Source organism: Leucopleurus acutus, assembly GCF_964270905.1.
Source record: "Leucopleurus acutus genome assembly, chromosome: 11".
Taxonomy (NCBI): domain Eukaryota; kingdom Metazoa; phylum Chordata; class Mammalia; order Artiodactyla; family Delphinidae; genus Leucopleurus; species Leucopleurus acutus.
This window is the reverse complement of record NC_139152.1, coordinates 21531487-21552552: the sequence shown is the minus strand read 5'-3', so window position 1 is coordinate 21552552 and position 21066 is coordinate 21531487. Positions and strand designations below refer to the sequence as shown.

At 42.1% G+C, this 21066-nt stretch overlaps 2 protein-coding genes across 2 annotated transcripts in view; one reads left to right on the top strand and one right to left on the bottom strand.

Annotated features, from left to right (window-relative positions):
* Positions 1 to 21066, bottom strand: part of RASSF8 (Ras association domain family member 8) — a 135487-nt gene that overhangs the window by 113654 nt on the left and 767 nt on the right. The window lies entirely within an intron of this gene.
* LOC309968321 (uncharacterized protein) overlaps positions 11665 to 21066 on the top strand; it is a gene marked incomplete at its 5' end in the record, with an annotated part of 168954 nt that continues 159552 nt past the window's right edge. Inside the window, one exon of the mRNA XM_082849527.1 lies at positions 11665 to 11705. Coding sequence (XP_082705653.1) covers positions 11665 to 11705 — 41 coding nt within the window. The remainder of the gene's footprint in view (positions 11706 to 21066) is intronic.

Sequence of the window (21066 nt, the reverse complement as noted above, 5' to 3'; positions counted from 1 at the left end):
AATATCATTATTAACAAAATTATACATAGTACATATATAATTAATATAATATTAAATAAGAATTCATAAAGATAGGAATAAGCCTGGAGGTTTTGCGACCACCACTGCAGGTGCTCTTACTATACAGGAGAGGTTGGCCAGTCTGGCTGCCAGACATGTATGGGCATTATATTTAGGCCTCGTCCCAGTCATTTAGGAGCTTAAAAATAACTTGATTTGACCTTAGAATCAAACCAAGTGTTCCAGATCAGCTCTCTCTATTGGAAGCTCAGAAGACTCTGCATACTCAACTAGAGTCTATTTTATTTTATTTTAAAAGTATGTTAGAAGAGTTCCATCTTCATTTCCGAGACAGGCCTGAAAATTTATTGTCATTAATATAATGCCATCTAATTGCATTCACTCAGTGCTGATAAACATGTACTTACTTTTAGCTATTCTCTCTTCTGTGCCTTTGTTACCAGACTTGAGGAAATGCCTTCACCTCCCACAATCCCTTCAGAGGCAGAAGGGCCAGGCGGGGGAGTTTAGGTCCGGTCCTACTGGTAACGGGGAGCAGCTGAGGATGTGAACAGGTAAGTGTGGCAAATTGTAGTCCCACATCTACCACTAACTACGTGACCTTTACTCTTCTTCGGGGGCTGCTCTTTTGAAAGAGAATAGGGTACCATGACCTCCCAAGTCTCTCCCAGGGTCAACACCACCACATCTCTATAGGAATTCTACAGATTAATATTCGATGTCAGTGGTCCTTCATTATAAAAACTAGTATCTTTGCTCATACCATAGCTGCCTCACAATCTATTTGTTCTCAATCATGACTTTTAAGAGGCCAACCCTGCTGCTCTCGACAGAATCAAAGAGTGTATTTATAAAGCAAGATTCTCCATTTTTTTTTGTCTTACAAATATTTTAAGTTGTGTACTTAACTTGGCAAGTCCTATTGCTTAAAAATGATTCACAAAAGTAGTACACACTTAGCTCTGTTAGCTTGCTAAATATCTGAAAGACGGGAAAACAATTTTCCTGCTAAATATATGAGATTAAGAATAAAAACTCAGATGATTTGGGTGGATTATTTCCAGAAAAAAAAAATCAAAATTATCAGCTGAATGATAGAGGCTTACTAAGAAGTTAGGCTGCTCCTTAAATAGAGAAAAAATAAATAAAAAGAAGGTTATGGGCAAACTCCCACATAAGTCAGTTTATTTGTCTGTGTAATGATTATGGATGTAACCCATTATCTCAGCCAATTTCGAAATACTTAACTCACACCCAACGGGATGAATCCATGCAAACATCTCGGCGATGCCGTAACAACACGGCAGGCATGTATCCATCAGCAGTCAGAATCGTGGAGTGGAAGGCCATGGCATAATGACTTAATGGAAGGAACCCTGGACCAAACAGGGCCATGAACTCGCTGTTTCTAATCGCTCCTCGAACCTTCACTGCTGAATCATCTTGGCCGACTCATTTAGGCTTTCTGAACGGATTTCCCTAATTATAAATGGTCTGATCTGACTATTTCCAGTAACTGTTAACAAATTATATAATGGACACAAAAGTGGTTGAAAAACTGAACTGTGGGCTCCTCCTAAGGTGAGGAGAACCAACACTGAGGGATTAAACTTTCGACCAGGGAAATATCCTAAGATTCTAAACCAAAATCACAACTTTCCTAGTAATCTGTGCAAAACCAGGAGAGTCCCTGTCACGTGGTGTCAGGATTAGGTGTATTGGGTTTTTTTGGCCACGCCCTGTGGCGTGCGGGATCTTAGCTCCCCAACCAGGGAACGAACCCGTGCCCCCTGCCACGGGAGCGCCTGGAGCCTTAACCACTGGACCGCCAGGGAAGTCCCAAGGTGTATTGTTTTGAACACAGCAGGTGGAAGGAGACTAGAGACAGTGATGGTCTGGGTTGGAGGGAAGACGCATAGAAGACTTGTTCATAAAAGCTTGGAATGAAGTCCAGATCCCTCAGTGCATTAGGTAAGACCCCCCACTGCTGGGGCCCGGCCACATTTCCAGCCCCGCTTCTCTTTACTCCCAGCCACACACCCACACTGAGTGACTCCAGACAGCACACTACCTCCCAAGGGCACCCCGAACACCCGCGCTCCTGGGCTGGTCTCCACTGAGCTCCTCTAGCTGGGGGGTCTCTTTCCAGTCCCCGATCACCTGGGCCCACCTTCACACCACTGTCGACCCATCACCTTTCTTTTGGTCCTTTAGTCCTTGATCAGAGTGCACTGTCTTCTACATAGATTTCTCTGCTTCCCACTGTTGCTATTTCCTTTTGCTATTTCCTTTTGCTATTATCTTTGTTTTTGCTTCCTCTTTCCTTTTGCTATTCCTTCCTTCCTCTTTCCTTTTGCTATTATCTTTGTTATCGTAAGAGGGCTTTTGAAAGTTCAAGTTTTGCTTTGCTAACTCGACTATAAGTTTCTTGAAAGGCAGAGGCCATTTCCTGTCTCTGTATTACCAACCACAGCAAGGAGAATTCCTTTGACTTAACATGTGCTTCATGAATGTTTGTGGACTGAATAAAAGTAAGGTGATCTCTACACTGAACTGGAAGGCACTGAGCCCCAGCTAATTATGAAGCAATCTCGACATTTCCCAATGTAAAAATCTGAAGAGGTAGAACTCTTAATTCAGGACAGAGGTGGAAAAACCGTGTTTCTCATAACCAATGTTGGCATCAACAAAAAGCTAAAGAGACTTTAGGGCAACATGATATCCTTTCCCCCAGGGGGATAAATTACTCCTCTGCTCAGCTCCTGCCATTCCCCACCCCACACTGCACATCTAACTTTAGTGACACCAAGACCATCTGCAGCTCTCCAACAGACCATGTCCTCCCTCCCACACTGTGCCTTCATACCTACTATTCTATCTGTATGGAGTATACAGGGGAGAAAACGCCTTTTCATCCTCAAGTCTTAGCTCAAGAGTGAATTCTCCTCTTAAACCTCCCCCAATTTCCTCAAGGCAGACTTCGGAACACCTTTCCAGTGCACTCACTTCCAACACCACCCTAGGAACCTACATCTCCATTTTATCCATTATCACATTCCAAAAATTACTTCTTTAAATGCCCAGCCCAGATAAAAAGGATCTAAAAGATAAGACTGGTTCTTTTTTACTTTTGCATAGCCAGCCCACAGGCATTCAAAAGATACTATCTGAAGGGATCAACAATGAGTAAAGGTGTCTCACAAGCTACCAACCTCATTTATCTACAAATAGCTAACCTTCTACAAGGGGTTCAGGATGAGCTGCTCACCCACTGCTTTCCTTGGAAGAGGCCGACAAGCAGGGGTGCATCCCCAGAAGTTTTCACCAGACCTGAGTACCACTCCCATAGAAACAACACCACCCAAGAATGGGGCTCCAGGCTGGCCCTTCAAGCCCCATTCTACTTGAAGGGATCTAAAATAGCTAAAATTGCTAGTGATTTTAGGACTCTCAGAGTCAGAAAACATAATACAGGCACACACTTCATCTTACTGCCCTTAACTTGATTGAGTTACACAGATAATGCATTTTTTGGAGGCACGTGGCAATCTTGTGTTGAACAAGCTTATGGGTTCATAATGCTTGTTCATTTTGAACAAGCATTATGGGTTCAAGCCATTTTTCCAACAGCACTTGCTTCATGTCTCTGTGTCGCTTTTACATAATTTTCACAATATTTCAAACATTTTCACTATTATCACATTTGTCACAGTGATCTCTGATTAGCTATCTCTGATGTTACTATTATAATTGTTTGGGGGCACCATGAACCCCGCTTATAAAAGAGAGAGAACTTAATAGATAAATGTGTGTGTTCTGACTGCTCCACCCACTGGCCTTTCCCCTGTTTCTCTCTCTCTCCTTGGGCCTCCCTAATTCCTGAGCCACAACAGTATTAAAATTAAGCCAGTTCATTTCTCACAGAACTAGAACAAAAAATTTCACAATCTGTATGGAAACACAAAACACCCCGAATAGCCAAAGCGATCTTGAGGAAGAAAAACAGAGCTGGGGGAATCAGGCTCCCTGACTTCAGACTATACTACAAAACTACAGTAATCAAGAAGTATGGTACTGGCACAAAAACAGAAATATAGATCAATAGAACAGGATGGAAAGCCCAGAGATAAACCCATGCACATATGGTCACCTTATTTTGATAAAGGAGGAAAGAATACACAAGGGAGAAAAGACAGCCTCTTCAATAAGTGGTGCTGGGAAAACTGGAGAGCTACATGTAAAAGAATGAAATTAGAACACACCCTAACACCATACACAAAAATAAACTCAAAATAGATTAAAGACCTAATTGTAATGCCAGACACTATAAAACTCTTAGAGGTAAACATAGGCAGAACACTCTATGACATAAATCACAGCAAGATCCTTTTTGACCCACCTCCTAGAGAAATGGAAATAAAAACAAAAATAAACAAATGGAAACTTAAAAGCTTTTGCACAGCAAAGGAAACCATAAACAAGACCACCCTCAGAATGGGAGAAAATATTTGCAAATGAAGCAACTGACAAAGGATTAATCTCCAAAATTGAGCTCATGCAGCTCAATAACAAAAAAACAAACAACCCAATCCAAAAATGGGCAGAAGACCTAAATAGACATTTCTCCAAAGAAGATATACAGACTGCCAACACTTGAAAGAATGCTCAACATCATTAATCGTTAGAGAAATGCAAATCAAAACTACAATGAGATATCATCTCACACCAGTCAGAATGGCCATCATTAAAAAATCTAGAAACAATAAATGCTGGAGAGGGTGTGCAGAAAAGGGAACCCTCTAGCACTGTTGGTGGGAATGTAAATTGATACAGCTACTATGGAGAACAGTATGGAGGTTTCTTAAAAAACTACAAATAGAAAGACCATACGACCCAGCAATCCCACTACTGGGCATATACCTTGAGAAAACCATAATTCAAAAAGAGTCATGTACCAAAATGTTCATTGCAGCTCTATTTACAATAGCCCAGAGATGGAAACAACCTAAGTGTCCATCAACAGATGAATGGATAAAGAAGATGTGGCACATATATACAATGGAATATTGCTCAGCCATAAAAAGAAACGAAATTGAGCTATTTGTAATGAGGTAGATAGACCTAGAGTCTGTCATACAGAGTGAAGTAAGTCAGAAAGAGAAAGACAAATACCGTATGCTAACACATATATATGGAATTTAAGAAGAAAAAATGTCATGAAGAACCTAGGGGTAAGACAGGAATAAAGACACAGACCTACTAGACAATGGACTTGAGGATATGGGGAGGGGGAAGGGTAAGCTGTGACAAAGTGAGAGAGAGGCATGGACATATATACACTACGAAACGTAAGGTAGATAGCTAGTGGGAAGCAGCCGCATAGCACAGGGAGATCAGCTCGGTATTTTGTGACCACCTAGAGGGGTGGGATAGGGAGGGTGGGAGGGAGGGAGACGCAAGAGGGAAGAGATATGGGAACATATGTATATGTATAACTGATTCACTTTGTTATAAAGCAGAAACTAACACACCATTGTAAAGCAATTATACCCTAATAAAGATGTAAAAAAAAAATCACTAATCATTAGAGAAATGTAAATCAAAACTACAATGAGGTATCACCTCACACCAGTCAGAATGGCCATCATCAAAAAATCTACAAACAATAAATGCTGGAGAGGGTGTGGAGAAAAGGGAACCCACTTGCACTGTTGGTGGGGATATAAATTGATACAGCCACTATGGAGGACAGTATGGAGGTTCCTTAAAAAACTAAAAATAGAAAGGCCATACGACCCAGCAATCCCACTACTGGGCATATACCCTGAGAAAACCAAAATTCAAAAAGAGTCATGTACCACAATGTTCACTGCAGCTCTATTTACAATAGCCAGGACATGGGAGCAACCTAAGTGTCCATTGACAGATGAATGGATAAGGAAGATGTGGCACACATATACAATGGAATATTACTCATCCATAAAAAGAAACGAAATTGAATTATTTGTAATGAGGTGGATGGACCTAGAGTCTGTCATACGAGTGAAGTAAGTCAGAAAGAGAAAAACAAACACCGTATGCTAACACATATATATGGAATCTAAAAAAAAAAAAAAAAAAAAGAAAAGTCATGAAGAACCTAGGGGCAAGACAGGAATAAAGATGCAGACCTACTAGAGAATGGACTTGAGGACATGGGGAGGGGGAAGGGTAAGCTGGAACAAAGTGAGAGAGTGGCATGGACATATATACGCTACCAAATGCAAAATAGATAGCTAGTGGGAAGCAGCTGCATAGCACAGGGAGATCAGCTCGGTGCTTTGTGACTACCTAGACAGGTGGGATAGGGAGGGTGGGAGGGAGGTTCAAGAGGGAGGGGATATGGGGATATATGTATATGTATAGCTGATCCACTTTGTTATAAAACAGAAACTAACACACCACTGTAAAGCAATTATACTCCAATAAAGATGTTAAAAAAAAATTAAGCCGGTTGATAACTATACAATAGCCTCTAAATGTTCATGTGAAAGGAAGAATCGCATGTCTCTCACTTTAAATCCAAAGCTAGAAATGATTAAGCTCAGTGAGGAAGGCATGTTGAAAGCAGAGACAGGCCAAAAATTAAGCCTCTTAGGCCAAACAGCCAAGTTGTGAATGCAAAGGAAAAATTCTTGAAGGAAATTAAAAGTGCTACTCCAGTGAACAGAGAAATGATAAGAAAGTGAAACAGTCTTATTGCTGATCTGGAGAAAGTTGTAGGGATCTGGTTAGAAGATCAAACAGCCACAACATTCCCTTAAGCCAAAGCCTGATCCAGAGCAAGGCCCTAACTCTCTTCAATTCAATGAAGGCTGAGAGAGGTGAGGAAGCTGCAGAAGAAAAGTTGGAAGCTCTGAGAGTTTGGTTCATGAGGTTGAAGGAAAGAACCTCATAACATAAAAATGCAAGGTGAAGCAGCAAGTGCTGACGTAGAAGCTGCAGCAAGTTATCCAGAAGATCTAGCTCAGATAATTCATGAAAGTAGCTTCACTAAACAACAGATTTTCAATGTGGATGAAATCAGCCTTCTGTTAGAAAAAGACGCCATCGAGGACTTTCACATAGCTAGGGAGGAGAAGTCAATGCCTGGCTTCAAAGTTTCAAAGGACAGGCTGACCCTCTTGTTAGGGGCTAACGCAGCTGGTGACTTTAAGTTGAAGCCAATGCTCCTTTACTATTCTGAAAATCCTAGGACCCTTCAGAATTATACTAAGTCCACTCTACCTGTGCTCTATAAAGGGAACAACAAAGCCTGGATGACAACACAACCAGTTTACAACATGGTTTACTGAGTATTTTCAGCCTACTCTTGAGACCTACTGCTCAGAGGAAAAAAAAAAAAAAAAAGCGATTACTTTAAAAATATGACTGTTCATTGACAGTGCACCTGGTCATCTAAGAGCTCTGATGGAGACAGACAATGAGATTAATGTTGTTTTCACGCCTGCTAACACAACGTCCGTTCTGCAGTCCATGGATTGTGGAGTAATTTTGGTGTTTAAGTTTTATGATTTAAGAAATACATTTCATATGGCTACAGCTCACATAGATAGTGATTCCTCTGATGAATCTAGGAAAAATAAATTGAAAACTTTCTGGAAAGGAATTACCATTCTGGATGCCACTAAGAACATTAGTGATTCACGGGAAGAGGTCAAAATATCCATTCACAGGAGTCTGAAAGAAGCTGATTCCAAGCCTCATAAATGACTTTGAGGGATTCAAAACTTCAGTGAAGGAAATAACTGCAGATGTGGGGGAAAGAGCAAGAGAACTAAAATTAGAAGTGGAGCCTGAAGATGTAACTGAATTGCTGCAATCTCATGACCAAACTTGAATGGGTAGGGAGCTGCTTCTTAAGGACAAGCAAAGAAAGTGGTTTCTTGAAATGAAATCTACTCCTGGTGAAGATGCTGTGAAGATTGTTGAAATGACAACACAGGATTTATATTGGTATATCAACTTAGCTGACAAAGCAGAAGCAAGGTGAGAGGATTGACTCCAATTCTGAAAGCAGTTCTACAGTGGGGAAAATGCTAACACACAGCATTGCACGTTGCAGAGAAACCACTTGTGAAAAGAAGAGTCAATCAATGAAGCAGACTTCATTGTTGTCTTAATTTAAGAACTGCCACGGCCACCCCAGCCTTTGCAATCACCACCCTGATCAGTCAGCAGCCATCAACATGGAGGCAAGACCCTCTATCAGCAAAAAGATTACGACTTGCTGAAGGCTCAGATGATGGTTAGCATTTTTTTAGCAATAAAGTATTTTTTAATTAAGGTATGTACATTGTCATTTTAAACATATGCTATTGCACACTTAATAGACTACAGTCTAGTAAACATAACTTGAAATGCACTGAGAAACCAAAAAACTGGTATGACTTTCTTTACTGCAGTGGTCTGGAACCGAACCTGCAATATTCCTGAGGTACACCTGTATTAATAAAAGTTGCCTGCCTGCTTTGCGGGCTAGACTAAAATCTTAGCCCTCCCTTTTAGTGTAAACGCCCTTGGAGAAAGATCTCCTGAGTCCTAAATCACCATGGACTCTATGGCGCTCTCTCTGTGGATCAGTCATGGCATTTCTTATGTGTCAAGTGGGCTTTCCTCCTCCTTCTCTTTTCTACCTCCTCTACTTGTATGGTCAGGAAGAATCAGTTTAATATTAGCCCAGATAAAACATGATAAACACATCTTCTGGAGGAAAAACTCACACACTACATGCACGTTTATGCTCCCACCGTGGCTGGGTCCTCAACACTGCTGAGCTCTCCCTTCGTTTTCCCTGGAACCCCCAGCTCACCGAGGACTCAGGGGCTACCTGCCCCAAAGCTTCTCCGCTATGCTCAAACTCCCACCTCAAAGCTACGTACTTTCATTTGCAAATAATCCTCACCCCTCACTTCCTAGAGAAAATTAATGGCAACTGGACAGGAGTTCCCTCCCTGGGCATCCATCCTCTCTAACTCCAGATTTTAAAGGAAGGGCTTCGCCATCGGCAGACCACCTCAGAGACTCATCATATGATCTCCAGTTAATCCTCATGACCAGTAAGGGAGATACCATCACACACAGCTGACTAATGGATGAGCAAACTGAGGGTTAAAGGGATTAAAGGATGTGTCCACAGTCCCGTGACCACTAAATGACAAAACAGATAGAATCTGGGCCTCTTGACGCTCACTTCACATTGCACTGCACCACATCTGTTTCAGGACAACCTCAACCGACGTTCTCAATTCTCCTCCACACGTCCCATGGTCTAACCTAATCTACCCAAGCGCTTTATAAGTAAACTTGCCTTTGCCTCTTTAAAAAAACAAGTACTATTTTTTTCTGATTATAAAATACATACTCATTATAGGAAACTCTGGAAAACATAAAAAGATGAAAGAGTAAGATTAAAAGTCATCCATAATAAATAATATGAATGAACAACCTACAACTATACACAATATGGATGAATCACACAATACTGAGCGTGAAAAATCCAACACTAAAGAGTACATGTTGTACGACCCATTTATATAAGGAACAGAAAGCAGTCAGAACTACGGAATGCCATTAGAAGTCAGGAGCACAACGGGGCTTGTGGAAATGAGAATAATATCCTATTTCTCAATCTGGGCACTTGTTGCATGGGTATGCTCAGTGTATGAAAATTCAATGAAGTATAATTTATGATGTGTAAATGTGTATATATGTACACGCAATTGTACACATACACACACACACACACACACACACACACACACATATATAATATACTTGAAGTCAGACGAAATGTTTATATTTTGGAGTGTTTTCTTCCTGGTGCTTTTTTTTCCTTTTGGTATTCTTGTTTAAAAACTATTTTTTAAATTATGATCACACTGTATATATGTTTATATTCCGTCATTTCACCTAACAAAAAGCATATGCATTTACGCAAATTACTATAAATGCTTCATAAATACTTTTAATGGCTGTATAACAGACTACCTGGTGCCTGTACCAGTGCCCTGCTATCAACCATTTAGATGTTTCCAATGTTTATTATTACAAATACTGCGGTAGTGAATACCTTTACCCTTTAAGTCATTTAGCCACACTCTCCTCCTACTCTGCTTTATATATTGATAATATTTATCTCACAACATACTCTGCCATATGTAATCACTTATGTACTTATCATACCCTCATTGTTCATAATAAGATTCCCCAAACCACAGACCCACATCACCCTTCCTTGTACCCTCTACAGACCCTTACTTCTGAACATAGTAGGTACTTATTATTTGTTGAAGTGTTTTCAAAAGCCAAGCAAAACCTTCATTCTTACCAACCTAGATCTCAGTACCACCTCAATCACCCATGTAAAATGAATCTTTCAATCAGCTATATTCCAGCTCTTCGTTTAGTCTGAACAGCTAAAAATGCTTAGAGGCAGTTTAGCACGGTTCCCCTTGAGGGTATAAATGCTAGCCACTGTACTGAATTCATCCAACAACTAACAGTGCCAAGTCCCAAGGATCTAATGAGAATCAGACAAGTTCCTCTCATCAAAGAGCTTACAGTTGGTGGATCATTGAATAGGGATCTTGCTTTCAGGAGACACACAGTCTAGCAGGAAAGGTGACGTGAAACAAATCCCAACTCTTCCACTCCTAAGCCTTCAAATCACAAGTATACAGATGGGAACAAATACCGGCCCCAGAGCCAAACTCTGAAAACTTGGCCTGGGTGGGTGCCTTCATGTTCGTTAGTCTATGAATGAAGGTGTTTGCTGTACTTAAAACATGTTTTAAATAATTTTACAAACATTATTAACCCCATCATATCGATAATGCAAAAGTACAGTACGTGTTTAAAGTGCTAATAAAAAAAGAGACACAATTATGACAGACACAAAAGGAGAGCTAATAAAAATAGTTGAGAATGGTGAAAAATATTTTTCTTTTTTCCTTTTGCATATGGAAGGAATACTGGGAAGAAGCCTGAAGAGCAAAGGATGAATGAGGCGAGGGTGAAAAAAGCTAACCTATACCTATTATAACCTAGCAATAACAATTAGCCAAACAGAAGAGAGATCTTCAGAAGATTTTCCATCCTGAATACAACAGGATGATCAGAACCAAAGGTGGAAACTTGGTCCAAAGTTAGTTCAGGAGGCCAGGAAATTGTTCCAGAACAGAAAGGCTGAGCACGGCCAGGACTGAGCCCACTGAAGGCTCCTACAAATCAAGAGGTGACAAGTGAACTTGGACACCAAGGACTACTAAAGAGGTCCCCAGGGCTCCAAAGAGACCATGAAGGAGCCACCTGTCTCAAGAGATTTTTAATGTAGACTAAGCTGCTCCACTTTAGAAAGAGATGCCACGCAAAACATCCAGCAGCAAAGGCATGACTGGTTGCAAGCTTCAAAGAACAAACTTAGACTCCTTGAACTGGATCAGGGAACTGCAAGCTTGGAGTCTTCTTAGTTACTTTGAACCTGTGAACAAAGGAGCTTAAGAAGAGCCTCTCGGAAGCTCAGCTGTTTGAAGTAGAGAGCATTTGAAATTACAATGCAAAGGAAGAGAAATATACATGCATATGGTGGAGAAGGAAAGCAAGATGGACTCCTATGGGAGTGAGCACCTCATTCAGGAACAGAGGTTAGCCAGGCTGGGTTTCAGAGCTATAGGTTATTTTGGTACGTAAGGGAGAGGTTGAACCATTTTTTTCATGTGATCAAATAGCATGTTTAGATGTTTCAGCATCAGTGTATTAATTTAGTTCCGCTAGAGCCTGGCACATGAGGATGGGTAGGGAGGGAGAGCTGGAGGGCAGCCAAGCAGGGAGGGAGGGCAGCCACAGGGCAGGGGACCAGAGCCAAATTTCCTGTGGGCGGCAACAGAGTCAGAACTCAACCTTGTAGGCAGAGATGGAGTTGAGTTCTTAGCAAGTCGGTGAGATCTGTGTATCCGAAAGCTCATCTGGCGACATGTAGAAGATGGGTCTCAGGTGGGGAGACCAGTGAAGTGGCAACAGTCTAAATGAGAGATGCTAAATTAGGGTAGTGAATGATGGAGGAATGGAAAAGATTTCCTGAGCTATCCAGAAGGTACAATCACAACCAGATGAATTAGTCAAGGTGAGGTGGCATGGGAAAGTCAAGATTAGGAACAAAGTGGAGGATGATGCCAAAAATATCCTATCCTATCTGGATAGGAAATCAAGGAAGAAGTCGGGAGGCATGCTGATCCACAGGGACTGCTGCGTGGTTCAGTGGGGAGGGGTCTGGAAGTCAGAGTACAGAGCATATAAACAAAAAACATCTTGGAAAATATTCCAGGTAGCTTATAAGCCCTCTGCTGCCCACACAGAACAATAGGTTAAGAAATCCTGGACCTGGGGGGCAGGGAGGGAAGGTCTCAAGCAGCATTTCTCAACCAGCATGCTACTGGCAAAGTACAAGGGACAAGGCTTCACCACGAAGGATGCTGAGCACCCCCGTCTCAGCCCTTGCCCACTGACCACCAGACATACCCACAACCTAGACTCTATGACAACCAATCTATTTCCAAATGGTACCCGTGTTTGAGAACCAAACCCAAAAGGGAGAGGAGGCAGCAAAGAAGGCTTAGTCTGAAAGAGCGGAGATGGAAGGAAAAGCAGATCTCACCCTCCAGCCAATAGGTCATCCCCATTTCCAAACACACCACTACGCAACAATTCTCCCACCTCCACCACTAGCACTTTATCTACTCCATCCCTTGCCTGAATTATTGCAATCATATCCTAACTGGTCTTCCTGCTTCAATTCTTTTTTTTTTCTTCTCTTTTTATTAAGTCACCATATCATATATGACGTCCCCAGGACTTATGATGTAAGTTTGTACCTTATGACCCCCTTCTCCCATTTTACTACCCCACCTCTCCATCCCCACCCCTCATTTGTGAAATTTTTAAAGACTGCACATATAAGTGAGATTATACAGTATTTGTCTTACTCTAACTTATTTCACTTAGCATAATGTCCTCAGGTCCATCCATGTTTGTGGCAAATGACGGGATTCCTTCTTTTTCCTGGCAGAGTAATATTCCACTGTATACACACACACACACACACACACACACACACACACACACACACACACACACACACACACACACACACACACACACCATTTTCTTTATCCATTCGTCCACTGATGAGCACTTAGGCTGTTTCCATGTTTTGGCTTCCTACTTCTTAATTTCCCTTGACAAGCCCTTTCCGTATGACAGCAATGTGAACCTTTTCAATTTTACTAATTTTATTTAAAAAGCACTTTTATAATACTTAGGATCTGCCATGCTCCATTCTGTACAAATATTAACTCATTGAAACCTCACAACACTGGGAGATAGGTATCATTCCTACTCCCATTTTACCGATGAGGCCCAGAGAAGTTACTGAACTACTGCAGGGTCACAGAGCCAGTAAGTGTAGAGCTGAGATCTTAACCCAGACAGCCAGCCCCAGAAGTCATACTCTTGCCGACTACTCCACGTTATTCTCCAATTCATTCATTCCTCTGTTCAAGACCCTTAACAGTCTTCTCACTCAAGAGTAAAAACCAAGATCCTTGTAACAGCCAATAAGGCCCTAGTGTAGGGGTCCCCATTACCTCTTTTACTTCATCTCCTGCAACTGGTATGGCTGCTCTGACGTGCACACACCCGTATGCACCTGCTCCAGGGCCTCTGCACTCACTGTCCCCTGGATCTCAGATGTCTTCCTCCAGACAGCTACAGAGATGGCTCCTTTGCTTCATTACCATCTCTACTCAAATGTGCTCTCCTCAGTGAGGACTTCCTGCCCATCCAATACCAAATCACACCTCCACTCCCACCCCCAGCATTCTCAATTCCTCCACCTTGCTATATATTTTTCCTCCAAAACATTTATCATTATATAAAGAATGTAAAATTACTCATTCATCTATTATCTAACTCCCCCTAATAGAGTATGCTTTCCATGAGTACAGGAGTTCTATGTGTTTTGTGCTGTTACAGCCCCATGCATGGAAGGGCATGCAGTTCATTTTGAATGAATGAATGAATGAATGAACAAAGAAAGAGTGGTGACAAGGAAGCCAAGGAGAAATTTCAAAACAGAGGGAGGCACTTCCCTGGTGGCGCAAGGTTAAGAATCCGCCTGCCAATGCAGAAGACATGGGTTTGATCCCTGGTCCGGAAAGATCCCACATGCTGCAGAGCAACTAAGCCCATGCACCAGAACTACTGAGCCTGAGTCCTACAGCCTGTGAGCCACAACTACTAGAGCCCTTATGCCTTAGAGCCCGCACGCTGCAACTACTGAGCCCTCACGCTGCAACTACTGAAGCCTGCAGGCTCTAGGGCCCACGTGCTACAACTACTGAGTCCGCATGCTGCAACTACTGAAGCCCGTGCGTCTAGAGCCTGTGCTCTACAACAAGAAAAGCCACTGCAATGAGAAGCCCGTGCACCGCAACGAACAGTAGCCCCCACTCGGTGCAACTAGAGAAAGTCTGCGCTCAGCAACAAAGACCTTACGCAGCCAAAAAAAAAAAAGAGACAGAGGGAGATCGCTCAACAGCATGAACACGCTACAAAAAGCTTTGGTTATACTGGGGTGAAAAGCTTCCATTGATTCTGGCAATTAAGATATTGGTACCTGTGACAAGACATGTTTCTAAGAAATGGTACCTTTGGAGAGCGAGTTGGCCGGCGATGTGGCAGAAGTATTAAGCATAGATGGCTCCTGTAAGAAGGCGGCTGAGAGAGGAGACAGCTAGAAGGAGCAGCAATGTCAAGAGAGACCTCAGCATGTTCTTTCCACGCTGAGGGTCAGGAGCCAAGGGGAAGTGAGATTGAAATTCAATGGGAGGAAGCATTACCAATGGAGAAAGGCCTTGGAGATAGACACCTCCAGACTGTGGTGAGTGGGGAGGGTCTTCCATGTCAACTAGCAAACGTTCTACTCCCACCCTTGTATGATCTACACTGACAGTGCTTTCTCTAACTCAGGTGCTCCCAGACCATCAGTCTGGACAGACAAAGAGCCCCGAGGCCTGTTCAGACTACCAGTTCAGACAGAGCTCACTGGAGCTGCGTGAGGGAAAGGTGCTAACTCCTCACTGAGACACTTCATATACATTCATTTCCATACAGAGACACACACAGACACCTCTTTTATTCCAAACTAGCCCTGAGTGACAAATTAGTAGCCCCATTTAAAGATCAGGAAACATGAGGCTGGGCCAGTATCATAACTTCCCTAAGGCTACCCAGGTCTAGCCAGGCTTTTAACTGAAGTGCACTCTTTCAAATATGCACCGTATGTCCACACTCAGGAGACTATAACAGGAGAAGAGACAGGTAATCAAGACTAGACAAATTACAATGGAGGGCATGAGCTAGGTTCAGAGATTATAGACCTATTCAAATATTTTAAGCAAAAATAAAAGTAAGAGCTTACTGGGGAATTCCCTGGCGGTCCAGCAGTTAGGACTTGCGCTCTGCTCTCACTGCCGAGGGCCTGCCCGGGTACAATCCCTGGTTGGGGAACTAAAATCCCACTTTGATTCTGTGAGCCTTATACTTGCTTTCTATTACTTGTGCACTTGCCTCACCTCTTTGACCATTTTTTTTTGGCCGTGCTGCGGGGCATGTGGGATCCTAGTTCTCCGATAAGGGATCAACCCGCGCCCCCTGCATTGGAAGTGCGGAGTCTTAACCAGTGGACCACCAGGGAAGTCCATTTGACCATGTTTTAATCACCTTTGTATCTCCTTAGCTGCTCAGTAAATATTTGAATCAAAAAAAAAAAAGTAAGAACTTACTTTTCTGTCCAGCATCTATCCATTAGGAGAACCTTAATTTTTTCAGTGTATATACTTATATCTAGAATAACTTAAAGTGATCTTCCAATAATAAAATTACTATAATTAAAGATAAACATGACTTAGCACTCAGAAGTCTATGACAGCTTATAAGAGTGACAAAATATATCACCCACATGAATAAAACCTGGTGGAAAATTATCACAATTCTCCTCTTGTTACAACCTGTATTTATATCGGATTTCTTATCAAAACAAAGAATAAAACACACGCTGCTGGGCTTCCCTGGTGGCGCAGTGGTTGAGAGTCCACCTACCGATGCAGGGGACACGGGTTCGTGCCCCGGTCCGGGAAGATCCCACATGCCGCGGAGCGGCTGGGCCCGTGAGCCATGGCCGCTGAGCCTGCGCGTCCGGAGCCTGTGCTCTGCAATGGGAGAGGCCACAACAGTGAGAGGCCCGTGTACCGCAAAAATAAAAAAAATAAAAAAAATACACTGCTGAATAAGAAAATATCTTTCTCAATGCCTAAAACTTGGACAGCACTGGAGTCAACTGTAATGAGATTTGTGATACATCTGAATGTGACAAAAAAAACTGCCCAAAATAAGTCTTCTAAATCCTATAGCAAGGATGTGAAATAAATAGGCAATAAATATTATTGGTGCTAAAAAGCTCCAGGAAACTTGTTCAAGGTCACCCAGAGTAGCCTGTAAGCATGTATACCCGAGGGAAAGAATAACAAGGGCTCCCAACCAGAACTTTCTTCTCGGGCATATGGTGGCTACTCCTGATGCAGATGTCCTGGGGGCACAAAGACCTCCCACAAAGGCAAAGCACATGGTGTGCCCCTCTCCAGCCCCACTCCCAGTATTTTTATACAAGGAAAATCAGATCTAAGTAAGTACCAAGGTGAGGTAAAGGGTCTGGCTAGACAGGACATCTCTACTTGTCATGCCTTCCCCACTAGAAAATAAAAGGTGGGGAAATGAGGAAACAACAGGGACAACTTCCTTGAGTGAAGCAAATGTATGAAAAGCTTAAGATTCCTCTTCATGATGTTGACCAGGTGAACTACTCACTCTTCTTTTGTGAGAGCACCTAGCCCAGAACTTGGCACATAATAGGGGGTTAAAAATGCTTTAATCCTCCCTGCTCTGCTCTCCCAACCCAAGGGCATCTGGCTCCTGGCTGGCAAAATCTCAGGGTCCAAACCACAAAGACGTGTAACATTTTGGGGAAACCCAGAGGTTGAGTGCAAAGAAATAAATCCTACAATCAACTCCCAAGTTCCCTGTACACTTAGTGACCCACCAGATACCAAACTAGAAAATAATTGGAATTACTTCACTCTAAGGTGTGAGGGAAAGTTCTAAGAGGAAACTAAAGCCCTAAAAAACTAAAGTCAAAAGAAAATGTGGGTGATTATGTAGTAAGTAGAGGCCAGAAACATTAATCAAGACACAAGTACTTAAGAGTTATAGTACATCAAGCTAATATTTTGTAAAGAGCAACCACATGACAAAAACACTCCAAGCTTTAAGCCTTCCTTGGCCTTGGAAAGTCATGAGACTTTTTTGGCTAAAGCAAGGAATTGCTTTAGTGAGAGGGAAAAAAGAACTTCCAGACCTCTAGGTGGCTCCCATTTTTAAGCAACTACCTCTCTACCTTAACTAAATGGCCAAGTGACACTAGTTATTTATTCAAGTCACAGCAATAGCTGGACAGTACTAAACACCCTTAGAACTATAACTCTCCTTTTTCTACTCCAGTTTGCCCCTTCTTCCTTTGAATTCAAGCACTGGTGCAATCCACAGCTGCTGACTAACATGTTATCATATGACATGTGCAAAATAATGTGACATGGTAAGTTTTTTTTTTACTTTCAGTAATCCTGTGCTGATGAAAAAACCATAATTCCTTTAATGATGTACTTAGAAAAAGGATTATCTACAACAGAAAATCACAAGGGTAACACCAATTAAAAGGTGTCTCAATTTATTTATGAATTTTCCACAGAGCTCCAATGTATTCATTTTACCTGATATCTGCAAAGGATATTTCATGTTATACATAAAACCAAAAAAGAAGGAATGTAGGAGACAGCCAGCCTGGCTTTTGTGTTAGAAGCAGATTTAACAGTGATAAAGAAGGCAATCAATATACAAATCACAAGTTGTATTACTATCTTATTCATTACAACAATAACTATTTATTGAGCATTTACTATATACACACCAGGCACTGAGTATAGACTGGTGAATAAACCAGGCATTATTTCTACCCTCAGAGGCAAGAGAGAAACATTAAACAAATAACACATAATTATAAACTGTGGTAAATATTAAGAAGGAAAAGATAACTGCTATGAGGGAGACAATCAAGGGGTTCTAAGTCGCATGACGACACGGGTGGCCTTCTCAGGGAAGACGTTTATAGAGGATATCTGAACCAGCACCCAAGGATGAGAAATTACTCAAGGAGGTGGTCCTGAAATAGACCACCAGCAGGAGCCCTGAGGTGAGTCTCTAGGGAGCTGAATCACGTGGCTGGCCAGAGATGAAAATGGGGGATGGGACCAAATGACACAGAACCTTGTAGGAATGCTGAAGATTTTATATTTTACCCCAAGAATAAGAACTCTGAAGACTTTAAAAAGCAAGTGACTTCTTTTTTCTCTTTCTGGCTGCTGGTGCAAGAGGGACTGGAAGGAAGGGCAGAGTGTGAGCCGGAGGCCTCTGCAGTGGGAAAGAGGACGGTGGTGGCTTGAACCAGGATGGGAGCATAGTGGAGACTGAAAATCAGGTTTGAAAGAAAATCAGGTTTGAAAGAGATTATGCCCGAAAAGTAGACAGGACTTTGTGACAAACTGGTTGGCTGGGGGGTGACAGAACAGAACACAGAGTGGAAGATAACTCCAGCCTCCTGGCCTGAGCCACTCATTAGATGGATAAGATGAAAAACCGAGGAGGAACAGTCTGAAAGGTTGAGTAATCATGAGCTCAGTTTTCAAGAAGTCACAGATGCTGCCATTTATTTACTGGCTAAGATGGGCCAGGCACCACGTTAGGTGTTCTACTTGTCACAGCATCACTCTTAGTAATAATATCCCCATTTTGCAGAAAGCTTTGAAGTTTGAAATCTATTTAGGGTTGGAGCAAGCTAGCAGGAGAGAAAACAGGTGATACATTATTTTTAAAATCCAATCCTCAGAGTTATGATGCACAATATTTTCCTATCCCACTCCCATCTCCACTCCACTGCTACCCGCAGAGTTTTGCTATGTTTTGAACACTAGCAAGATATCTAGGACCCTAATGGTTTACAATAAACGAGCAAACCCATTATGCCAGGAATCAGCCATAATGGAAAGAGTAACAATATTCAACATTGAACAACATTTTTACTCTCATTACCTACATCAACATAAGACAGACCAATTAATGAGTAAGAAACTCTGAAACACTCATCATTTCTCAAAATGACCAAGTCATTCAAGTCAAAAATTAATGCAAGCCACACAATACAGAGGCTACAAAAGCCAAGCATTGAGATTCACATTAAAAAATCGAAACCTTAATAAAAATAAAATACTAGGCAAAAAGAAATGATACCACAACCTCACAGAATTTAAATTCTGCAATTCCTAAATATCTCAACCGAATGACAAATTCAGGAAACATGCACACTAAAAACAATCTAAACATTCTCACTTCTTTTAAACTGTTTTTCTCTGCAGCATGCTGCCACTTCAGCAAACTGAAATGCGTTTCCTCCCTGCACAGTCCCATGATTTCCTCCCTCTCTGAGCTCTCTGATGTCCCCCTCAGCTACTGAAGCCCCCAAATTAGGTCTTATCAATGAACCTAGAAAGAATTCAATGCATTACTGCTAACTGTGTATCGAGAGTACCGTCTTAAGACTCTTAAAAGGAGAGAAAATGAGGAAGGGGAGGATTTTTGAGAGGTTTTACCGTCTACATTACAAATTATATTTTTGTTGGGTCTGATCCTTCAAAAGTCCAATCATCAAATTATGTTCAGTCTTCTTTAAGTGGGGTATGGTCACATATAATATTTATGGTTTGGGATAGTTCCCCAGGGGGATAAATAGAATTAAAAGTACAATTGATATGCCAGCTAAAAGATAAAATCTCACACAAACCATCCTCCAAAACAATACTGCTCTGTCCTGCCTCCTGATTCCTGTGTCCATCCAGTACCTCTCCCTGCAGAGGGCTAGCTGGCATTCACTACTGCCTCACCCAGGCAAAGGACGGGATGCTGAAAATCCATTAAGAAAGCTTCCCATTTTTCTGTTCCTTCACAACATGATTGCCAACTCCTGGCAACCCAGAGATGAAAGACTTAAGAAAAAAGAAAATTAAAAAATAAAAGACTGGGACTTCTCTGGTGGCGCAGTGGTTATGAATACGCCTGCCAATGCAGGGGACTCGGGTTCGAGCCTTGGTCGGGGAAGATCCCACATACCTCAGAGCAACTAAGCCCCAGAGCCACAACTACTGAGCCTGTGCTCTTGAGCCCGCGAGCCACAACTACTGAGCCCACGTGCCACAACTACTGAAGCCTGCGCGCCTAGAGCTCAACAAGAGGAGCCACCGCAATGAGAAGCACACGCACAGCAACGAAGAGTAGCCCCCCACTCACCGCAACTAGAGAAAGCCCGCGCGCAGCAACGAAGACCCAACACAGCCAAAAATAAATAAATCTAAAAATAAATAAATAAATAAAAGATTACCTGGGGCCTTCTACCAGAATGGGTGGTTAATCCCACCGACAGAAAATCAGAAATCTATCCATATTTAAAGGTGCTTCCTGCAGACAAAACAGATCTAACGAATTCCTGAGGCACATTACACTGGAAAATCCATAAATGTTCGTCCCTCTGTGTCATCAGCCTGGAGGAATTTTTTTAACGCAATGCTTTGATGTATTGACAAGGTTAACCTGACGGGTTTAAGTCAGCTATGAAACGTGCCCTGCATCTATTTCCCGTCTAATGCCTAAAGATCAGGGGCAATACTGACCCGCAATTATAGCCAACGCCTGCACTGCTCAAGATGCCGTTTGATGCTGAGAAAGTAGTGGTTCAGCAACCAGGCGGCTCTAGGATGCTAAAATAACAACGCAACACTCGATTACGAG